General features: G+C 39.2%; 1 protein-coding gene across 1 annotated transcript in view; it reads left to right on the forward strand.

Annotated features, from left to right (window-relative positions):
• Window positions 1–22,910, forward strand: part of LOC149222822 (uncharacterized) — a 496,388-nt gene that overhangs the window by 169,548 nt on the left and 303,930 nt on the right. Inside the window, exons 11-12 of the mRNA XM_089387688.1 lie at window positions 8,910–9,036; window positions 9,215–9,292. Coding sequence (XP_089243814.1) covers window positions 8,910–9,036; window positions 9,215–9,292 — 205 coding nt within the window. The remainder of the gene's footprint in view (window positions 1–8,909; window positions 9,037–9,214; window positions 9,293–22,910) is intronic.

Consider the following 22,910-nt stretch of genomic DNA (forward strand, 5'->3'; position numbering starts at 1 on the left):
CCACCAGGCGGTTCCTCAGCTGTCGAACCCTACGTTCCAGTATACGTAATGGTTCGACTATTACGACTCCCTCGTCCGATACCTGCAATTCCTTCCATTGAAGGTTATGAGATAGATCAGCTATATAATGCCTTAATATAGAAACATGAAATACATTATGAATTCTATGCAGGTGGGGTGGCAGGGCAAGACGATAGGCAACAGGTCCAAATTTTTCCATGACCTTAAATGGTCCAATAAATCGAGGTGACAACTTTGTCCCTTTTCCGAATCGAATAGTACTTTTATTTGGTTTGATGCGGATGAAGACCTGATCCCCTACTTCATACCTCCTATCAATTCGGTGAGCATCCGCATAACTCTTTTGTCTATCCTGTGCTTCCTTTAATCTTTGTCTAATTTGTCTTACCTGCGCTTCCATTTCATGGATTCATTCTGGCCCTATTATCACTCGATCTTCTAACCTGTCCCAACTTAATGGAGTTCTGCAAGGTCTGCCATATAAAGCTTCAAATGGGGGCATCCTAATCGAACTGTGGTAACTGTTGTTGTATGCAAATTCGACTAAGGGTAAGTACTTTTCCTAATGTGATTGCTGATCCATCACATACATTCGCAACATGTCTTCAAGTACTTGATTTACCCTTTCAGTTTGCCCATCAGTCTCAGGATGGTAAGCAGTGCTTAAATTTAGCTGAGTACCCAAGGCTGTTTGCATACAAGTCCAGAATCGAGAAGTGAATCGCGAATCTCTATCAGATATAATCTTTTTAGGTACTCCATGAAATCTAATAACTTCATTTACGAACACTCGAGCTACGTCAGCAACATCATAAGTATCTCTTACGGGAATGAAATGGGCGCTTTTCGTTAATTTATCCACCACTACCAAAATGGCATTGTGTCTTTGAGAAGTAAGAGGTAGTCTAGTGATAAAATCCATCGAAATGGTCTCCCATTTAGACATAGGAATGTCGTGGGGTTGTAAGAGGCCCGCTGGGTGACAGTGATCTGCCTTTACTTGCTGACATTCCAGACATTTTGCAACAAATTGAGTGATATCACGCTTCATGCCTGCCCAAAAGAAGAGTTTCTTGGTATCCGCATACATCTTCCCTACTCCAGGATGAGCACAATATACTGCTCTATGGGCCTCCCCAAGGATGGTATCTCGAAGATCTTTATCATTAGGAATATACATCCTTCCATGGAATCGTAAGATCCCATCGCTTTCTAATTTATATCCCTCAAATTTAGATTCTTTTACCCTATCACCTTCAAGACCTGCTCTTACCTTTAAATACCAGCTGTCCTTTATAAGGTGATCCAGTACTCGTTGTCTTAAGTCTACCTTAATGGGTATGAGAGAAAATATCCGAGGTCTTCTGCTTAAAGCATCTGCTACCACATTCTCCTTTCCCTTAATGTATGATATTTCGAAGTCATATTCACTTAGGAATTCGCTCCAGCGCCTTTGCCTGGCATTTAAGTCTCTTTGGGTGAACAAATATTGTAGACTTTGATGGTCGCTTTTGAGTGTAAAACTTCGTCCTACTAGATAGTGCCTCCAAATCTTTAAAGCTAGCACTACAGCGGCTAGTTCTAAATCGTGAGTAGCGTAGAGTTCTTCATGAGGTTTTAACTTTCTGGAAACATAAGCTACCACTCCCTTATCCTGCATCAATACTGCACCCAGCCCTTGTTGGGATGCATCAGTACATACAGTAAAATCTTTGTCCATGTCTGGGACTCTTAGGATTGGTGCACTGGTGAGTAGTCTTTTGAGTTCAGAGAATGCTTTATTACATTCCTCGGTCCATTCGTACTTAACACCTTTACGCTGAAGGGTGGTAATTGGCTTTGCGATTTTGGAGAATCCCTCCACAAATCTTCGGTAATAACCGGCTAAACCCATAAAGCTTCGTATCTCATGTGCATTTTTCGGTATTGGCCAATCCATGATCGCTTTTACCTTCTCAGGATCTACTGAAATCCCTTCACCTGATATGATGTGACCCAAATAATGAATCTTTTCCTGAAAGAACGAACACTTGGATAGTTTTCCATATAACCGATGTTCTCTAAGGCAAGACAATACGATCCGCAAATGATCTTCATGCTCTTTCTCATTCTTGGAATAGATGAGAATATCATCTAAAAAGACTTGCACAAATTGATCAAGATATTCACGGAAAACACTGTTCATAAGATTCATGAATACGGCTGGTGCATTTGTTAATCCAAAGGGTACCACTGTAAATTCATAGTGTCCAAAACGTGTCCGGAATGCAGTCTTAGAAATATCATTTTCAGAAATCCTTAGCTGATGGTATCCTGAGCGAAGATCAATTTTTGAAAAGACAGCAGCTCCTTTGATTTGATCGAAAAGATCATCGATTCGAGGCATAGGGTACTGATTCTTTACTGTAGCTCGATTCAAGTCTCGATAATCTATGCATAATCTTAAAGATCCATCTTTCTTCTTCACAAAAATTACAGGAGTGCCCCAAGGTGATGAACTAGGCCGAATATGCCCTATATTCAGTAGTTCCTTTAATTGAATTTGCAATTCCTGAAGTTCTGGAGCTGTCATTCTATAAGGCGTTTTAGAGATTGCTTGGGTACCTGGTTTTAATTCAATAGTGAGATCCATTTCTCTTACCGGGGGTAATCCAGGTAGTTCTTTTGGAAATATATCCGGGAATTCGGCTAACACCGGATATTGTTCTAAGGATGGCCCTTTTCCATGGCTTACTTCTTGGATTGCATAAGCCTGACAACCTTTCCTTAAACAACGCTTCATCTGCGTTGCTGAAATGTAGCGTAAGGAAACTTCCCTCCTGATTCCTTGGATTTGGATTACTTCTCCTTCATCATTTATGCCTAGGATCCTTTTCCCATAACAGTCTACCCAAGCTTGGTGAGCTTCTAGCCAGTCCATACCTATGATAATATCATACGTTCCTAAGGCTGTGACATAAACTTTCAGTTTAGTCGCACAGACCCCTAGGTCAATTTTGCATTGATCCACACTCAAGCCCACGGTTTGGAGTTCTCCTGAGGCCAGTTCCACTTGGTGGAAATCATTTTGTCTACGAGCTGCCAGCCCACATTTGTTTAATGCATATGATGAAATGAAACTATCTGTGGCACCAGTGTCAAATAAGATTTTGAGTTTTATACCATTGATAATACCTGAAGATTCCACTACCGTGGATTGATGTGCTGCTTGGTTGTTGCCGACTACTGCGTGAATTCTATGATTACCTGGGTTGTTTGATATCGGTCCCTTTCCAGTCCTATGCAATATATTCAGTGAAGCTTCTGGGCAGTCACGTTGAAAATGCGGTCCCCCACATCCCCAACAATTAAGCTGCGTTGACCCTCTTGAATCGGGACGTGAATTTCTAGAGAACGAGTTTCGTCCTCTCATGTTGATTCCTCTCGAATTTCTTCCTCTAGTGGCAGCCCCTCGAGATGTCCACGGACTGGTGTTTGATGATTCCGCGGCTATAGTGTTTACTGCCATGGAAGCTCTTGTCCCCACATTTCTTGGGGTAAACCTGTTACCGTAAGGTGACCTCAAGCCACCTTCTCTGAAGAAGTTTCGGGGTGTCTTACCTGGAAATCCCGGTTGGATAGGCCCTGTTCGCCCCATATCTTTTTTGATTCCAAGATGTTCTTCTACATAACGACCACATTCGGCTGCCTCGGCTACTGATGATGGTTTCCACATGCTTACCAAGGTTTTGATGCGAGGATTTAACCCAAATATGAAGCGTTCAGCGTGACGTTCATCAGAGTTTAAGTAGTGAATGTATTTTACCAGCTCCATAAACCTTATCTCGTACTCTTCCACCATTTTACTTCCCTGAATTAATGTATGAAAGGCTCTGGCTTGCTGTTGTTGAAAGTATGGAGGTAAATACTTTGCGCGGAACCTTTCTTCAAATAGTTCCCAAGGGACACTATCCAATGTAAGGTGTAACTGCTTCTCCATATTTCCCCACCAAATCAAGGCGCTTTCCTTTAATTGAAATACGACAATTTTTGTTTTTGCAGAAGAAGAATATTTTCTTAACCTAAAGCACCGGTTCATTCCTTCTAACCACGCTTCAGCGCGCTCACCTGCTCGACCTCCTGAGAATTCTAGGAGTCTAATTTTCTGAAGCTCCCTGGAAATGTCTTCTTTCGGTCTTCTTGGCTCATAATTATTTGGTTCTGCTGAACTGGTGGCTACATGCTGAAATTCCTCTTTGGTTTTAGCCTTAGTTGATTCCTTTAATGTCTCCAATAAGGCTTCCAAAGAGTTCATTATCACAGTCAACTCTGGCGCTGGGTCGTTTGATGTTGATAACAGTCTAGGTGGTGACGATTGTGATGGGGATGATGATGGCGACGGTGGCGGCATTAATGGTGGTGATGCTGCCTGGTCACGTCGTCGTCGCTCATACGTCCTTACCATTGTAATGGTCCCTGAACACATAATAAAATTTCTATAAAAATTTGAGGTAGACAACCGAATTTAACACATAATTTTCTTTTGCAACTTCACATTTGTAAACAGGTATAGTTTTTCTATTTTTATCCGCTAGGCGGATCTTACTGGTACCGAGGTCAAGGAGGGTGGTCTCGCGACCTCCTTGTCCTAATGCAGGGTATTCGATCCTAATATGAATAATGCAGAAGTATGGTTATAGACTCCTAACGATTGGGATAATTTCTCTGTCTGGGATGATTTGCTTCAGCGGAGGAATCACATGTATAATACTGTAATGAATTCATTTAAAGATTTTTCAAATACCAAACACCCAGATTCCTCAACTTGGATATGGTGACAAGGCAAGGAGCATTAACAAGCTTGCTCGTTTGGCCTGCAAGCAAGGTCTTTATGATGTGTGTCACTGAGCTGAACAAAATGCTGGCTATTTCACACGGGAGTTCAAGCACGAAAGATTTGTGAAAATAAGAGAACAAGCAAAACTTATTTAGAAATGAGAGGGGAATTAAGAACTGGGATTAATAGTAGCAATCTGGAAAATTTTCCAAGTCAGCACATTTACTTGCTTTGGTTACATTTGAGACCTTGACAAATGTGCCTAGGACATTGCTTAGTCCTTCTAAGGTTTCTTGCTTCCAGAAATTTTAGAGAAAATGAGTATAATTGAATCCAGAGTGGGGCTGATGCGAAGGTTTCCTCTTCTGGAGAGAAACACCATCTAATACTGAAGATATAACCTCGCAGAATTAAAATAATATGGGCCCTCATCAAAAGTTTTCTCCCTATCTTTTGTGCATGCAAAGATGGTTGTGAAGAATCAATTGGAATCTAGCTTTAAGTCTATCTGTCCCTATTTGTCCCTTCATCTTCCGTTGGGAGTTGATCCAGACAATCAAAGCTTTATAATTTCCCGAGTCCTGCCCATGAAAGTAATCAACTTTAAAATTCTTTAAAACGAGGTAAACAGTTTATTGAACTTTATACACGCTGTTCTGGATCAATTCCAAGCCTGTCTGCAAGCCAAACAAGCTACAACGGATGCAGCAGAGCCACTTTAACACACTGGTCACTGAAACTAGATAATTGATCCCTCATAGATTAAAATGGTAGGAGAAGCCTACCAAAGTACCTCTAAGTCTATAAAGCTTTTGAGACAATCTTTAGAATGGTCATAATTCTTTTATTTAGCACCGTTTTCTTAGAAAATTTTCCTCTTAGAGTGCTTTTGCTATGTAGTTTAGGTATTGGATCTGAAAAATTCAGATTAAAAGCTTATTCAGATACTACTAAATAGCAAGCTAAAGATCAAATCAAACTGTCCAAATGCATGTGGAAAAAAATAGTGTAATGACATTCCCTTGTAGTCAGATATTATACATAATCAAGGCATCATGACGGTAGTGCATCACTAGGCTATACTCTGTTATGACATGATTCATCTTTTCTGGTTCCTGAGTCCAAATATTTCTTTTTGAATGACTTAAGAGTTTTCCCATTGTCATTTCTTCTAATTTTAATCTTTTATGATGCCTAGGCAATTAATGTTCATCATTACTATTATTGTGTATAAATAATTTGCACACTAAAGTATTTGATATACACATCTCATTCTTTGATGCCAGTGCTTATTTTTGTTTCATCCCATCGTCAAACGCGGCTTACAGCTCTTGATCTCATTCAGTTTGCTACTGATTTTTCTGGTCTTCATTACTTTTATGTATCGAGCCTCTTGCGCTGAGTTGGAACTTTTTAATATCCCTCTACCCATTCCGCACGAAAATCATGATAGGGTGCACGATAAAGCTTCACACGATTATCAGTTGTGCAAACAACGAGTAAACAACCTCCATTTGGAGCCATTCCTTGTTGGGACCAAGCAATAGATCGAACATAAGAGCGTACATCTCTTGACAAACAGGTGGGCAAAAGGCATCCTGTCAAAAGATCATCCTTTTCAACTACTCCAATATCAAATGGTGGGCTTGCAGAGATGGTAATCAAACCTCGAGGCCCATCCAACTGAGCTGGATTCAGAATGGTGACCAAATGGCCTGTAGCAATGGCCAACAAATTCTCCTCTGACCAGACAACTGAATTTAAAAAAAAAAAAAAAAAAACACGATGCCACCAAAGGCGCAAGCTGAAAATGTGATGCCATCCTAATTCCAGCTGTGCATGGCAAGCGCTTTCCTCTCACTCTGGTCTCGGAGACAAATATAATTGTTCCCAACAGGCGCAAAGCTCTAAACTAAATATTCTATAAAACACGTAGTTTTGGACGCGCTTTTTTTTTTTTCCTCATAACCAAATGAATAATATACAGGGGAGACCTCCCATTTAGATCGCTGGGGTTCGAATCTCCGGGCCCTTTACCCAATGAAGCGTGAACGCCATGGCCGGTCGGAAGTCGAGAAGGTTTAAATAATCATCCGTTAAAATAAGCTGAATTTTCTGGGTCCATGTCTATTAGTAACCTCCAGTATATGGTTTTCTACCGAATCCCGTTGTATGTAAAAAGACGACCCACCGCAGGTCACAGTTCAGTCATAATCGGAAACATTTATAGTATCGGGCTCTCGGAAGTGGCCCATAGGTAGGTATAGCCATGAATATAACAAAATTTATTAATTAATATGCATCAGGCAGTGGTGGCAGGGACTTGAATCTCCGGTTCTACCACGCGCGGCTCAGCCTCCTGAATTACTGTAAACACCGTAGAGACTCAGGCGTCGAGGGTTTTATGGTACACACAGCGCTCGTAAAGATTGCTGGTCCAAGAACGAATTAAATCACAACAGAATTAAATCACAAGTGTACACGAGCGTAGGGCCTGGGAGGTCCCGAAGGTTTGAACACGGGCTCCGATACCATGTATAACGACCATTAACTGAAATTCGGAAATAACCAGAACTAAATACAGTAAGAACAAAACTGAACCGGAATACAGTAAAAGAATTTGGACACCTACCTGAACTGCTGCTTGCTCTGGTGTTGCTCTGGTGATGTTGATGGTGTTGTGGTTGCTTCTGATGCCAATTACCGGGAAACCAATTCCACCCAGCCTAGACTGAGCAAGCCTGGTTGCTCAATCCAGTAAGCTTCCCACAGAGGCTTACTGTCCCCCGTGCCCAGAACCTCAGACTGATTATAGCTCTTCCAAATGGCAAAATCTCCCTCACCGCTGAATTCCTCCTCTGGTTTCTCGCTGTGTTCTCTCCTCCGTTCTCGGTTCCGTTCTCCGGTTTTTAACTACGGGCGTGGCGGTGGCCGCCCTCCTACCTGCAACCCCACCGCCTTCCCTCGTCCCGACACGCCTTGCATGCATTCGAGACCATCAGATATTTGTACTGATCATTCACGCTTTCTCAATCTGTTTTATTATATTGTTCATATATGTATTTTTGATTATATAGCAAGGTTTGATTTATGTGTCCTTTTATATAAGTTTTTAAATTAAATTTTTAATATAAAGTTTAAATTTTATATTTATTATAAAGTTTGTTTTATATATATATATATATATATATTTTTATTAATTTCATATGAAGTTTATTCATATAAAGTTTAGAACTTTAATTATTATAGAGGGGTCGTTACAAAATTCCCCTTGCTTCAACTGCTAAAATTAGATCTCAAAATTGCATGTATGTCACATGCGGACAAGAGCTCCATACGCACCTATAAAACTCCTAGAGAATCCTGCGTGTATTTCAAATAATCTCTGAAGCATCAAATGTGGCATGCAGCCAGCTGAAAATAGTAAATTGAAAAGAATCATGCATGCAGATACAATTGATCTCCAAGTGGCACTGCTGAATAAACTGATGAATCCCTTCATACAATTTCCACTACTGCCAACTAATAGATGCAAGAGTGAATATCAAAGTTGGCTCCAAGATTACACAACGTCTAGCCTTAAGTGCTAACTGATGCCCTATTTCACAATACTTTTTTGGTATTTCTTGGGTTATTGTTATTTGTATGTATTGTAGGATTCAGCCTTCTCAAATAGTTAATCAATTTTATATTGTGAGATTCCAATATGTAAGTTTAACATCCCGTGGATCTATAGTTTGGTTTTGTTTGCAAATTCTCAATTATGTTGGAAAAGCCAATTGCTTCCATTATGTACGTTAGATACTATCATGAGAGGCTTGAAGTATCTCTAAACTTTCTGTTGCTGAAGGATAATAGCTGTATCTAGAGAGTTGCTGCAGTTATCATTGTTTATTTATTTATTTAATAAATAGACCTTTTTGTTGCTCTCCCACCAAAGACATTTGCTTAACTTGGTTACACAACGGTAGCCTTTTTTATGCTTAAAGTTATATAATCTGTTTGATGTTTGTTAATTCTTTCATCAATAAACTATCAATAAATTATTGTGATTACTTGTTTTGTTTTGCAGAGTAGTTCACAGACTGGATAACAATTTTCGACAAGCTACCAAAATAGAGAGAACATACTTGAAGCTGCCCATTAGGCCTGGGCATGTTCTTGTGAAAAATATATATGCAGGAGTAAATGCTAGTGATGTGAGATTTTAGATCCTTTATATTTACTTTTATGTCAGATCCTTTTGGGATAGATTGTTTTGTTTTGTTCTTGAACCTTCTTTTTTATTGCATATGGATTAACAATGCAATGTTTGGGTTATTCATTTTGTAGAATATGACACAATTCTAATATTTTGAAGTTCTCTTGTTTTTCCAGATAAATTACAGTTCTGGGCGTTATTTTGGGAATGAGAAGGAAGCTGGTTCTCGTCTCCCGTTTGACGCAGGATTTGAGGTTTGCATTGCCTTCTTGTTATGAACCTAGTTACTTTTGAGTGCCAGTTTAAAGATACTTTTTCTTAGATTGTAAACAGTAGCTAATATCCATGAACCAAAGTTCCGCTTCTGTCTAATATTTTTTGCACTTTTCTATTACTTCTTAAAGTAGTGCCCATATCAAGTTGGAAGTTTTATTGGTATAAACTGCGATGGTTGATGTAGATCGAAACCACTCAAAATTGGAGTTATACACAAGACATGCAAATCACAATCTCTGACTGTATTTATTATGAAATACACAGGCTTATATAGCTTCTACTTGTTGAGTTTCTAGTGCTAAATACACAAGCACAATTTTCTGAAACTGATAATTACTTCCAATGATTACTTTGACATTTTACTATTTAGGACATCATTAAGCAATTATACTCAGAAAATTCAACAGTAAATACAATTGAAATAGTAGAGATCACAATAGACTAGTCATGCACAGTGGACACCAAAATTTACCCTGGGAAAACCCAAACTCAGGAAAAACCAAGCAATCTTTTCTTAGGAGAAATTGCTCAATTCAACAAAGGTACAATCTGATTTTCTAGTCAAACTTGGTCAAACAGACAAAAGAAACCAACACAGGTCAAATTTGGTCAAACAAGCTGAAATTTGGCCTTCTTGTTGCTGCTCAGAATTCTGTCAACTCCAGTCAACAGGGCTGAAATTTGGCCTCCTGCAGCTGACCAGAAGATTTGGTCAACCTGCCTAAAATTTGCTCAAACCAATGTTATGAGGGTGGACCGAATCGGTTGGTTTGATTGTTTTGAGGCAGAAACTGGTTCAGTTACCGAACCGACCATTTTCAGTAAACCGGTCGGTTTGGTACCAAACTGACCATTTTCACCAACCCAGTCGGTTCGGTACTAGTTCAGTAAAGACGCGTAGAATGCAACTAGTGGGGCCTTTTTTTCTTTTTCTTTTAATATTTGTCTTAGTTGGGCACTAGCCCATAATAAGTGCTTAATATTCAAGTCTATGGCCCTACCATTGCTATGCAATTCATGGTAATGTTTAAATTTTACTTAAATTTTTAACATTACCATGAAATGGCTCAAGATGTTTGAGAGTGGTTTCAACCTCATTGGATTTCATATGGAGAAAGTAGAATTTTAGATTTCACTCAACATTCAGTAAACTTAATAGTTTTTTAGGATTTCAGGATTGGGGGGATTGCAATGTTTCCATTGGATTTTGTCATGTATGAAAGTATCGAACTAGCATTTAATCAAGAGCACCAATCCCTTTATGTGCCTTGATGTTAGTGGCATTGATTGTTGGACTTCTCTGTCATGATAAAATGCACCCATCACTCAAACAAAGACTTGAATTGACATGCTAAGCATTTTTTATCTTATTTTAATGCTTAGAGAGTTATATTGATGACGAAGATCTCAATATAGGCAAGGATTTTGTTGACATCTAGGTATTTGCTGTAGCGTTATCTTTTTTGGATGCTAGAAGCCATCTAGGTCTTGTTTTTTGATGTACTTTTGGTTCAAAGATGGATTGCACTCGGTGTTATTTTGGTTATGTGCATCCTTACATGCTCTATAAATTGTGTATAAATGGTTTGGATTCATATGGATGGACACGAGTATATGTGGTTTGCTTTAAAATTTGAATATTTTGTGTTTTTGGTTGATACGGATTTTGGTCTAGTTTTTTTATCGATTCAGGTTTGGTTCGAACTGGTTCCCGATCTAGGGGATCTACCAATTCGATCACCGGTCTGATTCTGATAACATTGGTTCAAACTGTCCAGAACTACAACTCGCATGTGTGAGGTCAAGGTGCTGGTCAACGCTGGTCAAATGATAGACAAATTCGGCTGCCACAAAAAGGCATCTTCCTCAAGAAACTCGACCTTTTTCTGTATTCTCTTCGCACATGTGAGAGACAAAGAATATGTGGTGTGAGTGAGTGAACAAATGAGGAGGGCTAATGCCCTATTTATAGTGATTTAGGGTGCCCTAAGCAGTGTGTCCTTATGCTGGGCTGACTTGACTTTTGGAGGCAAATTAAATTCAAAATTTAAATTTTAAGTTTCTTCCCTTTGATTTCCTTTCAGGCTAACTTGGAGTAGTTGGGGAATACCAACTGCAGCTACCCAAAAAAAGCAACACTGCTTTCACAAATAAAAGCACATATCTCAACAAGCTACCTATTAGTTGAAGATAAGCTCTCAATTATTTACAATATAGAAATGGCTAGAGATGAAATCTCAACCAACCACCACAATAGGAAATCACGTGGCATTTCAAAATCAAACTTCAATAATATTTTATCCTATACTAATGTCACCAATGCAAATAATGAAAACACACTAATATGATGATAACATACTAATAAGTACTAAGAATCCCTATATAGAAGCATTGATCTCCAATGCTTTTAGAAAAGAGTGAAATAGTTGTTGCATCTGGTGATAAGAAATCCAACAAGCCCAATGTGGTAGCTGACCTTGCTTAGCAACAAGGTAGGTAGTAGTGGATCCTTGACAAGTGTTCATGTTGAAAACTTGATCTGCAATGAGCTGGAAAAAATCTGCAGGATGACCGATCATGATTGTTGATCAATGATAAATTTTGACATCATGAATGCTCAGTTGATTTAGAAGATCATGGTGGAGAGCATTGTGAACCTAAAGGGATGTTGAAATTTAGAGATTTTGACCTTTATTGCAATTTAGAAATTTCACCTCAACCTGAGGTTTCTTGCATCTATTTCCTATGGACTTTTAGCATTAGTGTTGGATCTGAAATATAGATTTACAGAAATAATATTTCACTTCTCTTCAACTGATTTTCACAAGGCAGCTCAAAGAAATAAATACCATTGAAGCGTAAGTCAATACCACAAAGCAAACATGTAACAGATCTGAAATCTCTTATTATAGCAGATTATAACAGCAGTAAATCTGCTTCTTTATCTTCTAAATCAGCTTGCACAACCAGTGCTAAAATCTTCCTAATAAATAAGATAATATAAACTGAAAATCAAAACTACAAGTACATAAAATCTGGACAGCTTGCATGCTTCATATATATCTATATCTATATATGGCTATGTTACACTATGACTAGTTTTCGAGACAGGGTATGACGGGGATAGCAGGATGCATCTCTAGTATGGCTAGAGCACACCCCCAAACTTTTTAGGTGACAACAGGTTGAGGATGGCAATAATAATAATTATAATAAAATAAAATAATTGAAAATCCAGAAGTCACCATAAACATCAGTAGTTTCTTCAAGCTTGTAAGCATAACAAGATATATTATATAGTATTATTCACAGTTCTTACACTTGCCAATTCTAAAAAAGCTCAAGCAATTTAAAAAGGGGCTGAGTGACATTCCATTATTGGCTGCTAGGCATGAGCAAAATGCAGTTTAGCTTTAGGAAACTTAATTTTATCTATTTTTCTATTTGCGATAAGGTCCATGAAGGGTCTATGAGATAGAGAACTGCCTCTAACGCAGTTTCTTGTCATATTTTTTGTTAATGGTGATTATGTTAAAACACATAAAAGGAATTTCCTTCTCAATAGGTTTCTCTGACTTTTACAGATATATTAAAACCATTATAAAACACTTTGGTTTTGTAAAGCGATTAGATGCATATTTTAGATAAAGGTGGTGATTTAATAGGAATTTATTCAAACATTTAGTACCCAATTCAAATCATTACCTTCTTATTGTTTTTACGATGCTCGAGGTTGGGATGGTGTAAGCATTGGAGTTGAGTGACTCTTGCAAAACCATTTACAATATGTATAAGCTGAGTTGATGGGAGAAATGAGAAGAACAAGAGCAATGGCCACAAGTATCGGACCTTTGAAAGGTTGCATTTCCTGTTTACTTGTCATGGAGTCTTTGCTTCTTGTATTTTTGCTTCTGAAAATACTACATTTAAATTACTAGAAACCCAAATTGAAACCCATCATACGAAACCCATGTTGGGAGATACATTTGTACAATGATTTAGGTTCCATGCAACACAAAAATAATGGATAGGAAAAATGATCGTATTGTCCAGTCATCAGTGTCCATGATTTTCAAGACTAAAGATATATGCCCAGAAAATCCTTGAAATCTGCCCATAGCATCCTTGAAATCTGTCCATAACCTCCCTGATATCTGCCTGGAATATCTTGGGGATGGCCACAAGTCCCTAAGTCCTTGATGAAGTCCCCATCTGTTTGGTGACATTTCTTAAGGGTCCCCAAGTCCCTGAAATGTGGGTATGTTGGATTCTTTTGTTTTTGTTTCGGGGGGGGGGGGGGGGATGGGGACAAGAACCCATCAACACACACACATGTATGATAATGATGATGAAGTACATGTTATATACCTACCAACAACTTATCACAAGATGGTACAAGTCAAGATTTCCAAACTTTAGCTAGAGAAACCATAAGAAATCCTTAGCCATGGACTGCTCCTACCAAGGAATCATCATCAACTAAAGCTGGCCTCTCCAACACTTGTATCACTGAAGTCTACCTCCAAGTTGTTGACAAATATAGGGGCAGCTAGATTAGGTGATTTCTCTTAATTTGATAACAGCTTGAGATGTGTTTTTACTTAACTTGATTACCTTCTTCTTACACTTGATTATTATTAGTGTTCCTTATCATCAAACAACTATCAAACTGTCCTAGGTGATCAACTAGGGCCAAAACTTCTCCAACTGAGAGGAAAACCCACAAGAATTCTTCTCTTCTTATAGTTCTTCAATTGACGAATCCCAAGACCTATGGACCTTCACCAAGACCCTCCAAGACCAAGTCAAACCTTGCTTCTAGCAACTTCTGTAATTTCGACTTACCCAACAATTTCTTCTGGAACTTCAACTTGCCCAACAAATTCTTCTGCAACTTCAACCTACCCAGCAAACTCTTTTGCAACTTTGACTTGCCCAACAATTTCTTCTACAACTTCAACCTGTCCAGCAAATTCTTTTGTCCAACAAATTCCTTTGCCTAGTAAATTTTTTGCCCAACAAATTATTATTCCTTTTCCAGCTTCTATCTTGAGAAGATCGAACTTGCTTGAATGAATCTCCAAATGAGGTCGAGTTTCTTCTTATTTATAGGCTTGTGAGGGGTACAAAATGCTATCTTTAGGCCGACTTGTCCCTTCGTGTAGGCTGACTTGATCTTTGCATCACGACGAGGTCTTGGAGGGTTTTTTGACTCTATTTTGACTCAAATGAATTCTTTTTACAATATGCAACATGCCCAAATTGGTCTTCAATACATTACAATGACTCAATTGACTTGTACACTAAATAACAAGCCCTGGAAGCACACAATGGGTGCTTGACCTAAAAATAAATTTCTCTTGACCATGAAACCCATGCCTCAAGAACAACAATAATAAATTTATTTTTCTCTTTTCATTAAATACATGAAATCATGACTACATATGTCATTATGAATACGGAACTTAGTTACATATTTCAACTCTCCATCTTAACTAGGGAGGTATTCATAATCCATACAAGGTACTTGGACATTCTCAATCTGAAGAATTCTCATAAGAAGAGTCGGATTGGTAACCCATCTGTATAGCATCATATCATCCAGCATTGTCACATAGCAAGGCCTTAACTAACAACTCTATCTCTCCAGAAGATCATAGCACAATGCTGGCGAGACCAATGATTTATAGACACCTTCATTATTGTGTCTCAAGGAAAATACTCCACTCGGGTGTTCACAGGGTATGTCCTTCCAGGACTATTCTTATCTTGGATTCCCAGTCCTCTATGATTACTCTTATCTTGGATTCCTTACCACATCCTCAAAGAGTATTGGATGCTAGATGCTTACCCAATCCTCCATTTTTTCTTCCCAAAGTGAAGACAAGAATGATGTGTCTATCTCTCCCTCCCAACTAGGGAGGATATATGCATTCCTATGAAGGAATGTACCCATTCCTATAAAAAGGAATGTATCCAAGCTCCCTCTTAACCAAGACTTGCTTCCAGTCGCTTTTTTCTTTAGGTGGAGATCATGGGACCTTTAGCTGCTTGTAGAGCTCCTTCTTTCAATGTCTTGAAATTCATATTCAAAAATTGTGGAGCCTTCTTCTTTTTGTATGGAACAAGCCATCCATCACTTTCTTCAGGCATGTCATCCCTCTTTTTATCTGAAAGTGATCTTCTAGTCGACATCTGTCTTTTCTTCATACAACTACCTCTTTGAATCCATAAGTTCTAGTTGACATCTACAACTCCTTTTCGGTAACCCTGCATTAACCCATCGAAATGTTGTTCAAAAATAAAAAATGAACATCAAATCAAAATTACCTTTTATGATGGCTTTTCATCATGACATCTTGCTTGTCTACAACATCCTGCATACTCAAAGACATGTCTCCAAAACTTCATATTCAAGGGTCTCCTTTCTTTACAAACCTTATCATAGTCTTCTTCTCCACGGAGATGTAATAGTCAATTCTTCTATTCATCGGATGTTGATTTTCTTTTCTACGTGATCATAGTTGCATCTTTCATGATCTCTTCTTTCTTTCTTCACATATTTCTCCCTAGGAACTTCCATCCATAGTTCCTTCATCTTTGTCAATCACCTCATATTCCATATGAGGACATATTATGTTTATTTCATTTAGTCAATATGTGAACCATGCCTTCATGCATCTTTCCAAAGAAAGAGATCCTTGAACATGCTCTCAAAGTAGAGCATTTCCCCTTGCTTTCTGCAACTACATGATGACATGACTTTGTCAAATGTAAGCATATTGTTGATTTTTGGTAGCATCGGATCTGCTCTAGCTTTGAAATTTGGAGGAGAGGCTAAGGCACATGAAATCTCCAAGACCCAAAAATCGTTTTAGGAAATTCTATCTAGATGAGAAGTTATTAAAATAATTAATATTTTAATGGGTTCCTACGTCTAAACTTAGGAAAATAAAAATATTAATGGGTATTAATAAAGATAAGGATGAAATACATGCATCTGCGCGCGCTCTCCCCGTGAGCTCCTCCCTGGTGCGCCCCGAGGGCCTTCGCAGTCTTGAGCTTCGAGCATATCAGAGCGGCCTCCTTCTGCGATCATGTAACCACTAGATCCACTGGAGGATGGAGATCCTCGTCCAGGAAAACAAACCTCCGAGCAAGATGAAAACGCAAATGCCTTTGCATCTCTGATCTTAGCCATTGGCCCTGCAAAAACCAAACCTTCAATATCCAAGTTTGTGAAGAAACTCGAAGACATCCCAGACATCACTCTACCTCCATCTCTTCCCCGTTGGGTGGCGCTATCTCTATCTGAAAGGTGCTTGGTTGGCCAATTTACAAGACTCTGGCCCTCACCTCGTTCGGTTCAGAAATGGGTTGAAAGGAACTGGTCCTCTTCAATAAATGGAAAAATCTCCATAAGGTTCTGTGGAAGAGGGTATTACACCTTTCATTTCGAAACAAAGGAAGATCGAGACTTAATCTTCAGAAACGGCCCATACTTCATGGACATGCGAGGCCTGTACTTAAACAAATGGACCCCTGACTTTGATCCTGAAATGGATGTTCCTAGCGCAGTGCCGGTTTGGGTAAGACTCCCTCATCTCCCTCTACATTGCTGGGGCGATGAATCTATCAGGGCCATAGGGAATGCAGTGGGGAAGTATATTGATAGATGCGAACCAAAAGAGAACATGCATGCATGTGTGAGGATATGTGTCGAAGTGGATCTAGGGAAGGGTTTATCGGAGGCAGTAAAGATCAAAGTAGATCAATGGACATACAATAGTTGGAATATGAGTAGATATCGTTTAAATGCAAGGTATGTCATGAATATGGTCATTTTGCAAATAGATGTCCAAAAAAACAAGAAAGTGAAAATTTAGAAGAGTCTGAAGCAAAATGGGAACAAGTTAAAAAGAAAAAATCGGCAAACAAACAACCCCTCTCCTCCTCAAGCCATCTCTAGGCTCCCCTTCCCCCCTCTGATCCTTCTCCATCATCACCCCCCCAGCCAATCCTCCCCTAATCTCCTCATCTTTCATCAATCCCAACCCCTTTGGACCTCTTGATAATCCTCCCATTCCTCCCTCAGCCCTCCCCTTATCTCTCTCCTTCCCATATCCTCACCCCCTCTGTTCCTATTATCCCTTGCACCCCTCCTCCCCCCCTTAGTTGATAGAATTTTGACAAGAAACCAATCAAAGGAATCTCTTCAAACCTTAGATCACCAAAAGAAAGCAGGAAGAAAATCTAACAAAGAAATTAGAGATGAAGCGGCAGCAAAAGAGATGGCTTTAGGAACACAACAGCCCATGGATTCCTTTTTTGGGAAAAGCTCCAGGAACAATGAGAAAAACCAAAATCATCAAAGAGGGAAAGGACCCTCTACCCATCAACTAAATAAATAATGATTGTGGTCTCCTGGAATTGCTGTGGTTTGGGGACACCTTTTAAAGTAAATGCAGCAAAAGATATTCTAGTAAAGGAAATCCCAGATATTCTAATGCTTCAGGAGACCAAAACTAGTTGCCAAGACTCGGAAAAAATGATCAAAAATCTAAAAAATTATGAGGGAACAACTCAACAAGCTATAGGGGCCTTAGGGGGAATTTGCACATTATGGAGGAAAGGAAAATGGGAGTTGCTACAACAAAAAAAGGAACAACACTGGATTAGAATAGACCTAAAAGAGACAACCACCAATGAGCAATTTTGCATTGTCAACATATATGCTCCCAACCACTTCAGGGAAAAAGAACAATGTTGGAATACAGTTCAAGAGACCTTAAATGATACTCAAAACAGAAAAATAATTTTGGGAGGGGACCTCAATCTTGTCCTTAATGTAGAGGAGAAATTTGGAGGGGTTTACCATTCAGACCCTTCAAGGGATGCCATTGAAAACATTATGGAAAAAAACAATCTAATAGACATCCCTCCCAACAATGGTAAGTATACGTGGAACAACAAAAGGGTAGGAAGCAACAATATAAAGGAAAGATTAGATCGGATTTTGGTTCAGGACAGCATCATCTCCAACTACAATTCAGCAAGATCAAGAATCATTCACACAACAACATCAGATCACAAGCCGGTGGTAATTACTATGGGGCTAATGGAAAATCAAGGCCCAATACCTTTCAGATACTGCCCAATATGGAACAGCAATGAAGAATTCAAAAATATAATTGCGGAAGTGTGGTCTCAAAAAGTCATGGGGTCCCCCTATTATGTGTGGGAAACCAAGTTAAAAAACTTGAGAAAGGAACTGAAAATATGGGCCATAGAAAACGAAAAGCAAACAAAGAAAAGAAAGGCTGAGTTATTAAAAAAAATGGAGAAACTTCAAGAGGTAAAAGAAAACAAGGAGGAGGCAAAAGAGGACCATCTTTAGGAAAAGGCCCTCTTTTGGGAAATATACAGAGAAAACCGGAAAGAAGAGGAAGTGGTGAGACTAAATTCAAGAAGCCTTTGGTTAAAAACAAGGGATAAAAATACAACCTTTTTTCATAATAATATGAAAATCAGAAGAGCCAGAAATCAGATCGACAAAATCCAAATAGAGGGACAGGAAATTAGAGGAGCTGCTGAAATAAAAAAAATAAGCTCATAAACATTTCAAAAACCTCCTAACAACAAATGGAGAAAGAGCAGACTATGAAACCTTTTTGCAGCATGTGTCAAAGAAGATAAGTGATGAAAAAAACTCAGAAATTATGCAAGAAATCGCAGAAGAAGAAATTGAGGTAGCTGTTTGGGGCCTCCATCCGGATAAAGCATAGGGTTCGAATGGATTTACAATTTCTTTTTACAGGCAGCATTGGAAGATAATAAAAAAGGATTTAGTAAGAATGATAAGGAATGTGTTTATTAAAAAAAAATGGGAGGCTTTACTAAATCCTCCTATTTGGCTTTAATTCCAAAGGATGCTAGGCCTTCCACTTTTAGCAGATTCCGACCTATTTCATTGTGCAACTCCTCTTACAAAATAATAACGAAGATCATAGCCAACAGAATAAAGAAAGTTATCCCTGAGATTATCTCTGAAAACCAAGGAGGATTTATTCCAAATAGACAGATTATAGATAATGTTCTGGTGGTCCAGGAAGCTCTACACTCAAGCATGCTGAAAAAAGGATAGGGAATCATCATAAAATTGGATATGGCCAATGCCTTTGACTGTGTAAGTTTTCCTTACCTCACTGTTGTCTTAAAGAAATTTGGTTTCTCAAACGAAATCATTGAGTTAATCAGTGCCTGCATTATGGCACCATGGATAGCCCCGTTGATAAACAAAAGGCCAAGTGATTTCTTTCAAAGTTCCAGAGAGTTGAGGCAGGGTTGTCCTCTGTCTCCTTTCTTATATATAATAATGGCAGACTCATTAAGTAGAGCTTTGGAAAATAGTAGGAGAGAGAACACTAACTGGATTGCACATCTCACATGGTGTAAGAAGCATTAATCATTCCTTCTTTGTAGATGACACATTGTTGATGGGTGGAGCCTCATGCATCATTGCCCAAAGATTCAAAAAAGTCCTAGATAAATTCATGGAGGTTTCAGGTGGTCTCTTAAACAATGCAAAATGTATAATATATGGTTGGAATGCTCCCTCCCGCACCATGCAAAGAATATCTCAGATCCTTGAGATACCCATACAGGCAAATTGGAATCACTTCTTCTACCTAGGACTACCCATATCTAAAGAAAATCTAAAGGCTGAGTTATGGAGCACACAAACTGAAAAGATGAAGGAAAAAATCCAAAGTTGGGGAGTGTTGTGGTTGAACATTGCAGGCAAGGTGACCCTAATCAAAGCCATGCTCACTACGCTACCAATTTACCAATATGCCACTATTTTGGCTCCAGCCAGCATCCACAAACAAATGGAATTAATAATCAAGGGTTTTCTATGGCAGGGAGAGAAAAGGAGACCAAAAAGTTCAGCTTGGTAAAATGGGAACAAGTAATTTTGCCTTATGAGAAGGGAGGCTTATCCATAAGGCTGCCTGGAATGATGAATGTTGCCCTAGGGGCCAAAATTATATGGAGAATGATAACCGGAAAGGACAACTGGTGGAAACAAACTTTGGCTTTAAAATATATGAATCATCAAAGAACCCACTTGCTGGATGAAAATGTCCCAATAAGGCCATGCTCGCAAGTATGGAAGCTAGTAAAAAAAATGTTACCTACTATCACCAAGTACACTTCAAAGATGCCCGGAAATGGAAAAAGTATCAAGGTATGGGGAGACAGAATCATGGGGAAAGAGCCTTTATCAACCTACCCAGGTATCCATGAGATAAGAGAATGGATGCAAGCTAAGGGGCTAACCTCCCTACATTCTATCTCTCGATGGGAAAACAGAAATTGGCATGACTGGCACATTCCAAATCTGCCTCCAAATTTAAAAAGCCAATGGGATCTCTTAGTCCTCCATCTCAAAGGATCAGCCCCAACAAATATGGAAGATGAAGACATAGTCATCTGGGATCCTAGTGGGGGTGCCTACTCAGTCAAGTCCGGATATAACTCTCTCTAGGCTTAGCAAGATGAACAAGATTGGGCCCCCTGGAAATCTATATGGAAGACAGAAAGCCTCCCCAAAGTTAAAATTTTCAGTTGGACTCTCCTAAAAGGAAGAATTCTTACTGCTGATAACCTTAAAAGAAAGGGATTCTCTGGCTCGTCAAGGTGCTCAATGTGCCTAAATGAAGAAGAATCCATCCAACATCTCTTCTTGGATTGTCCATTTACTAGGGAGTGCTAGAAGCAACTTACTAGTCCTCTGGAAATGGAGCTCAACTTCTCCATAACCTTTAATGACTTCTTTATTGAATGGAAAAAAAATTACCCTTACTCATTGAAGAACAAGCAAACCATCAAAAGGTTTTGGGAAAGTCTCCCGTCATTTCTCTGTTGGCAGATTTGGCTCTCAAGAAATAAAAGCATCTTCAAAGACCAAATCCCAAAGATTGGAAGAGTTCTGTCAAAAACTTGGGGACTCACTTCAGAATTTCTAAACATGAAAGGTTTAAAAGCAATAGACAGTAGCAGCCTCCAGCAAGAAGAAAGGAATTGGATCAGCCAAGCAACTATCAGAAGTAACTGGAATATCAGTCCCAATGTTAGACCTCCAACTCAAAACTAGAAAATTAGATTAAATAAGGAAGAATTTTCAACATGGAAAGGAAATTTGAACAAGCATTGTCTCTTCTTCGACAGTGCCTCCAAAAACAATCCGGGTAGAGCTGGAGCAGGAGGGATCCTCCTCGAACCAGGGGGAAATAATCCAGTCACTTATGAGTGGGGGTTGGGGGAAACCTCTAACAATAAGGCAGAGGCTTATGGCCTGCTAATGGGAACCAAGATACTAAAAAAAAGGAAATCAGAGACCCTATTATAATGGGAGATTCAACAATCATAATTGAAGCCATGATTAGTAGAAGAAACCCTCCAAATGTTGCCATGCACTGAATCCTCAGAAGAATAAGGCAAAATTTGGAAGACCCTAATGTCACTTTTAAACATATCTTGTGGGAAAACAACAGTTTCGCGGACCACCAAGCAAATTTGGCAGTAGCCAGGTTTGAAGGGGAAACAAGAGTAGTTGAGGATGTGTTCCTCACACCTATTCCTTAGTCCTACTGTCCCTGTATGAAAATCATGTCAAAAATCTCTTCATTCTATTATATTTCGTGGTTCAATGCAAATGTGATTTGCAGTACCAATACATATCCCTGCAGTGATTTATTTTTGATTGACAGAGCATGGAGGTCTCGTGACTCCACATGAATTTCACTGCGCATTTTCTGCCATTCCACCAGCTCTAAGATTTTCATCATGCCTCCAATTGAGCTCCCCCAGGTTAGCATTTCTTCTCCGCTGACTTGGTCTCCTTCCACTCCCCTCTCTCTGTTATATTTTGGGCCTACCTCTCCTCTATTCACTCCTCGATTGTCCCTGTTTCTACTTGTTGATCTCTCTCCCCAGCAAGCTCCCTGTTTCTTTGTTGTACCCTCCCTTCTTCTCAGCCCGTGTGTTACACAACATTTGTCACTATCCCTATACTCCCCATTCCACGATCCTGGAGGACCTATACAGTGAACCCTACATGCTTTCCCATCATGAAGAAACTCCCATTATGTCCCTTTTCATGAGCAGAACAATTCCCTTTTGCATCACTTCCAAGAATCTTCCTTTTACCCCAGTTTACAAGACCGATGCTAATGACCTGTTTCCTCCTTGCGCCGATTTGTAGAGATTAAAACCAGGACTAGCGCCGTACGGTGCAACTGAGCCTTTTCTCAGTTGCGCTGATCCTCTTTTGGCAAGTTTTTTAAATATGGAGTCGAAGCTTCTAGGTCTAGAAGCTTTGTAACAAAAGTCTGGTAAATGGTTGGGCTGGATGGAGCTGAGGAAGTCAGTTTGGGCTCCTTTCCCCTATTAAGATGGAACAAACCCAAGAGATAAGGCCTCTCCCATGATAAGAGGAACCATCTCCCCTCCATCCAAGCTATATAAACCCCTCCTTTTACAAGCTAAACTAGTTTTCAGTCTTAGTATTTTTGGAGCTTGAATAACCAACAA

This window comes from Pinus tabuliformis, chromosome Q, assembly GCF_031772625.1.
Source record: "Pinus tabuliformis cultivar Carrire ecotype Pingquan chromosome Q, CPIR1, whole genome shotgun sequence".
Lineage (NCBI taxonomy): Eukaryota > Viridiplantae > Streptophyta > Pinopsida > Pinales > Pinaceae > Pinus > Pinus tabuliformis.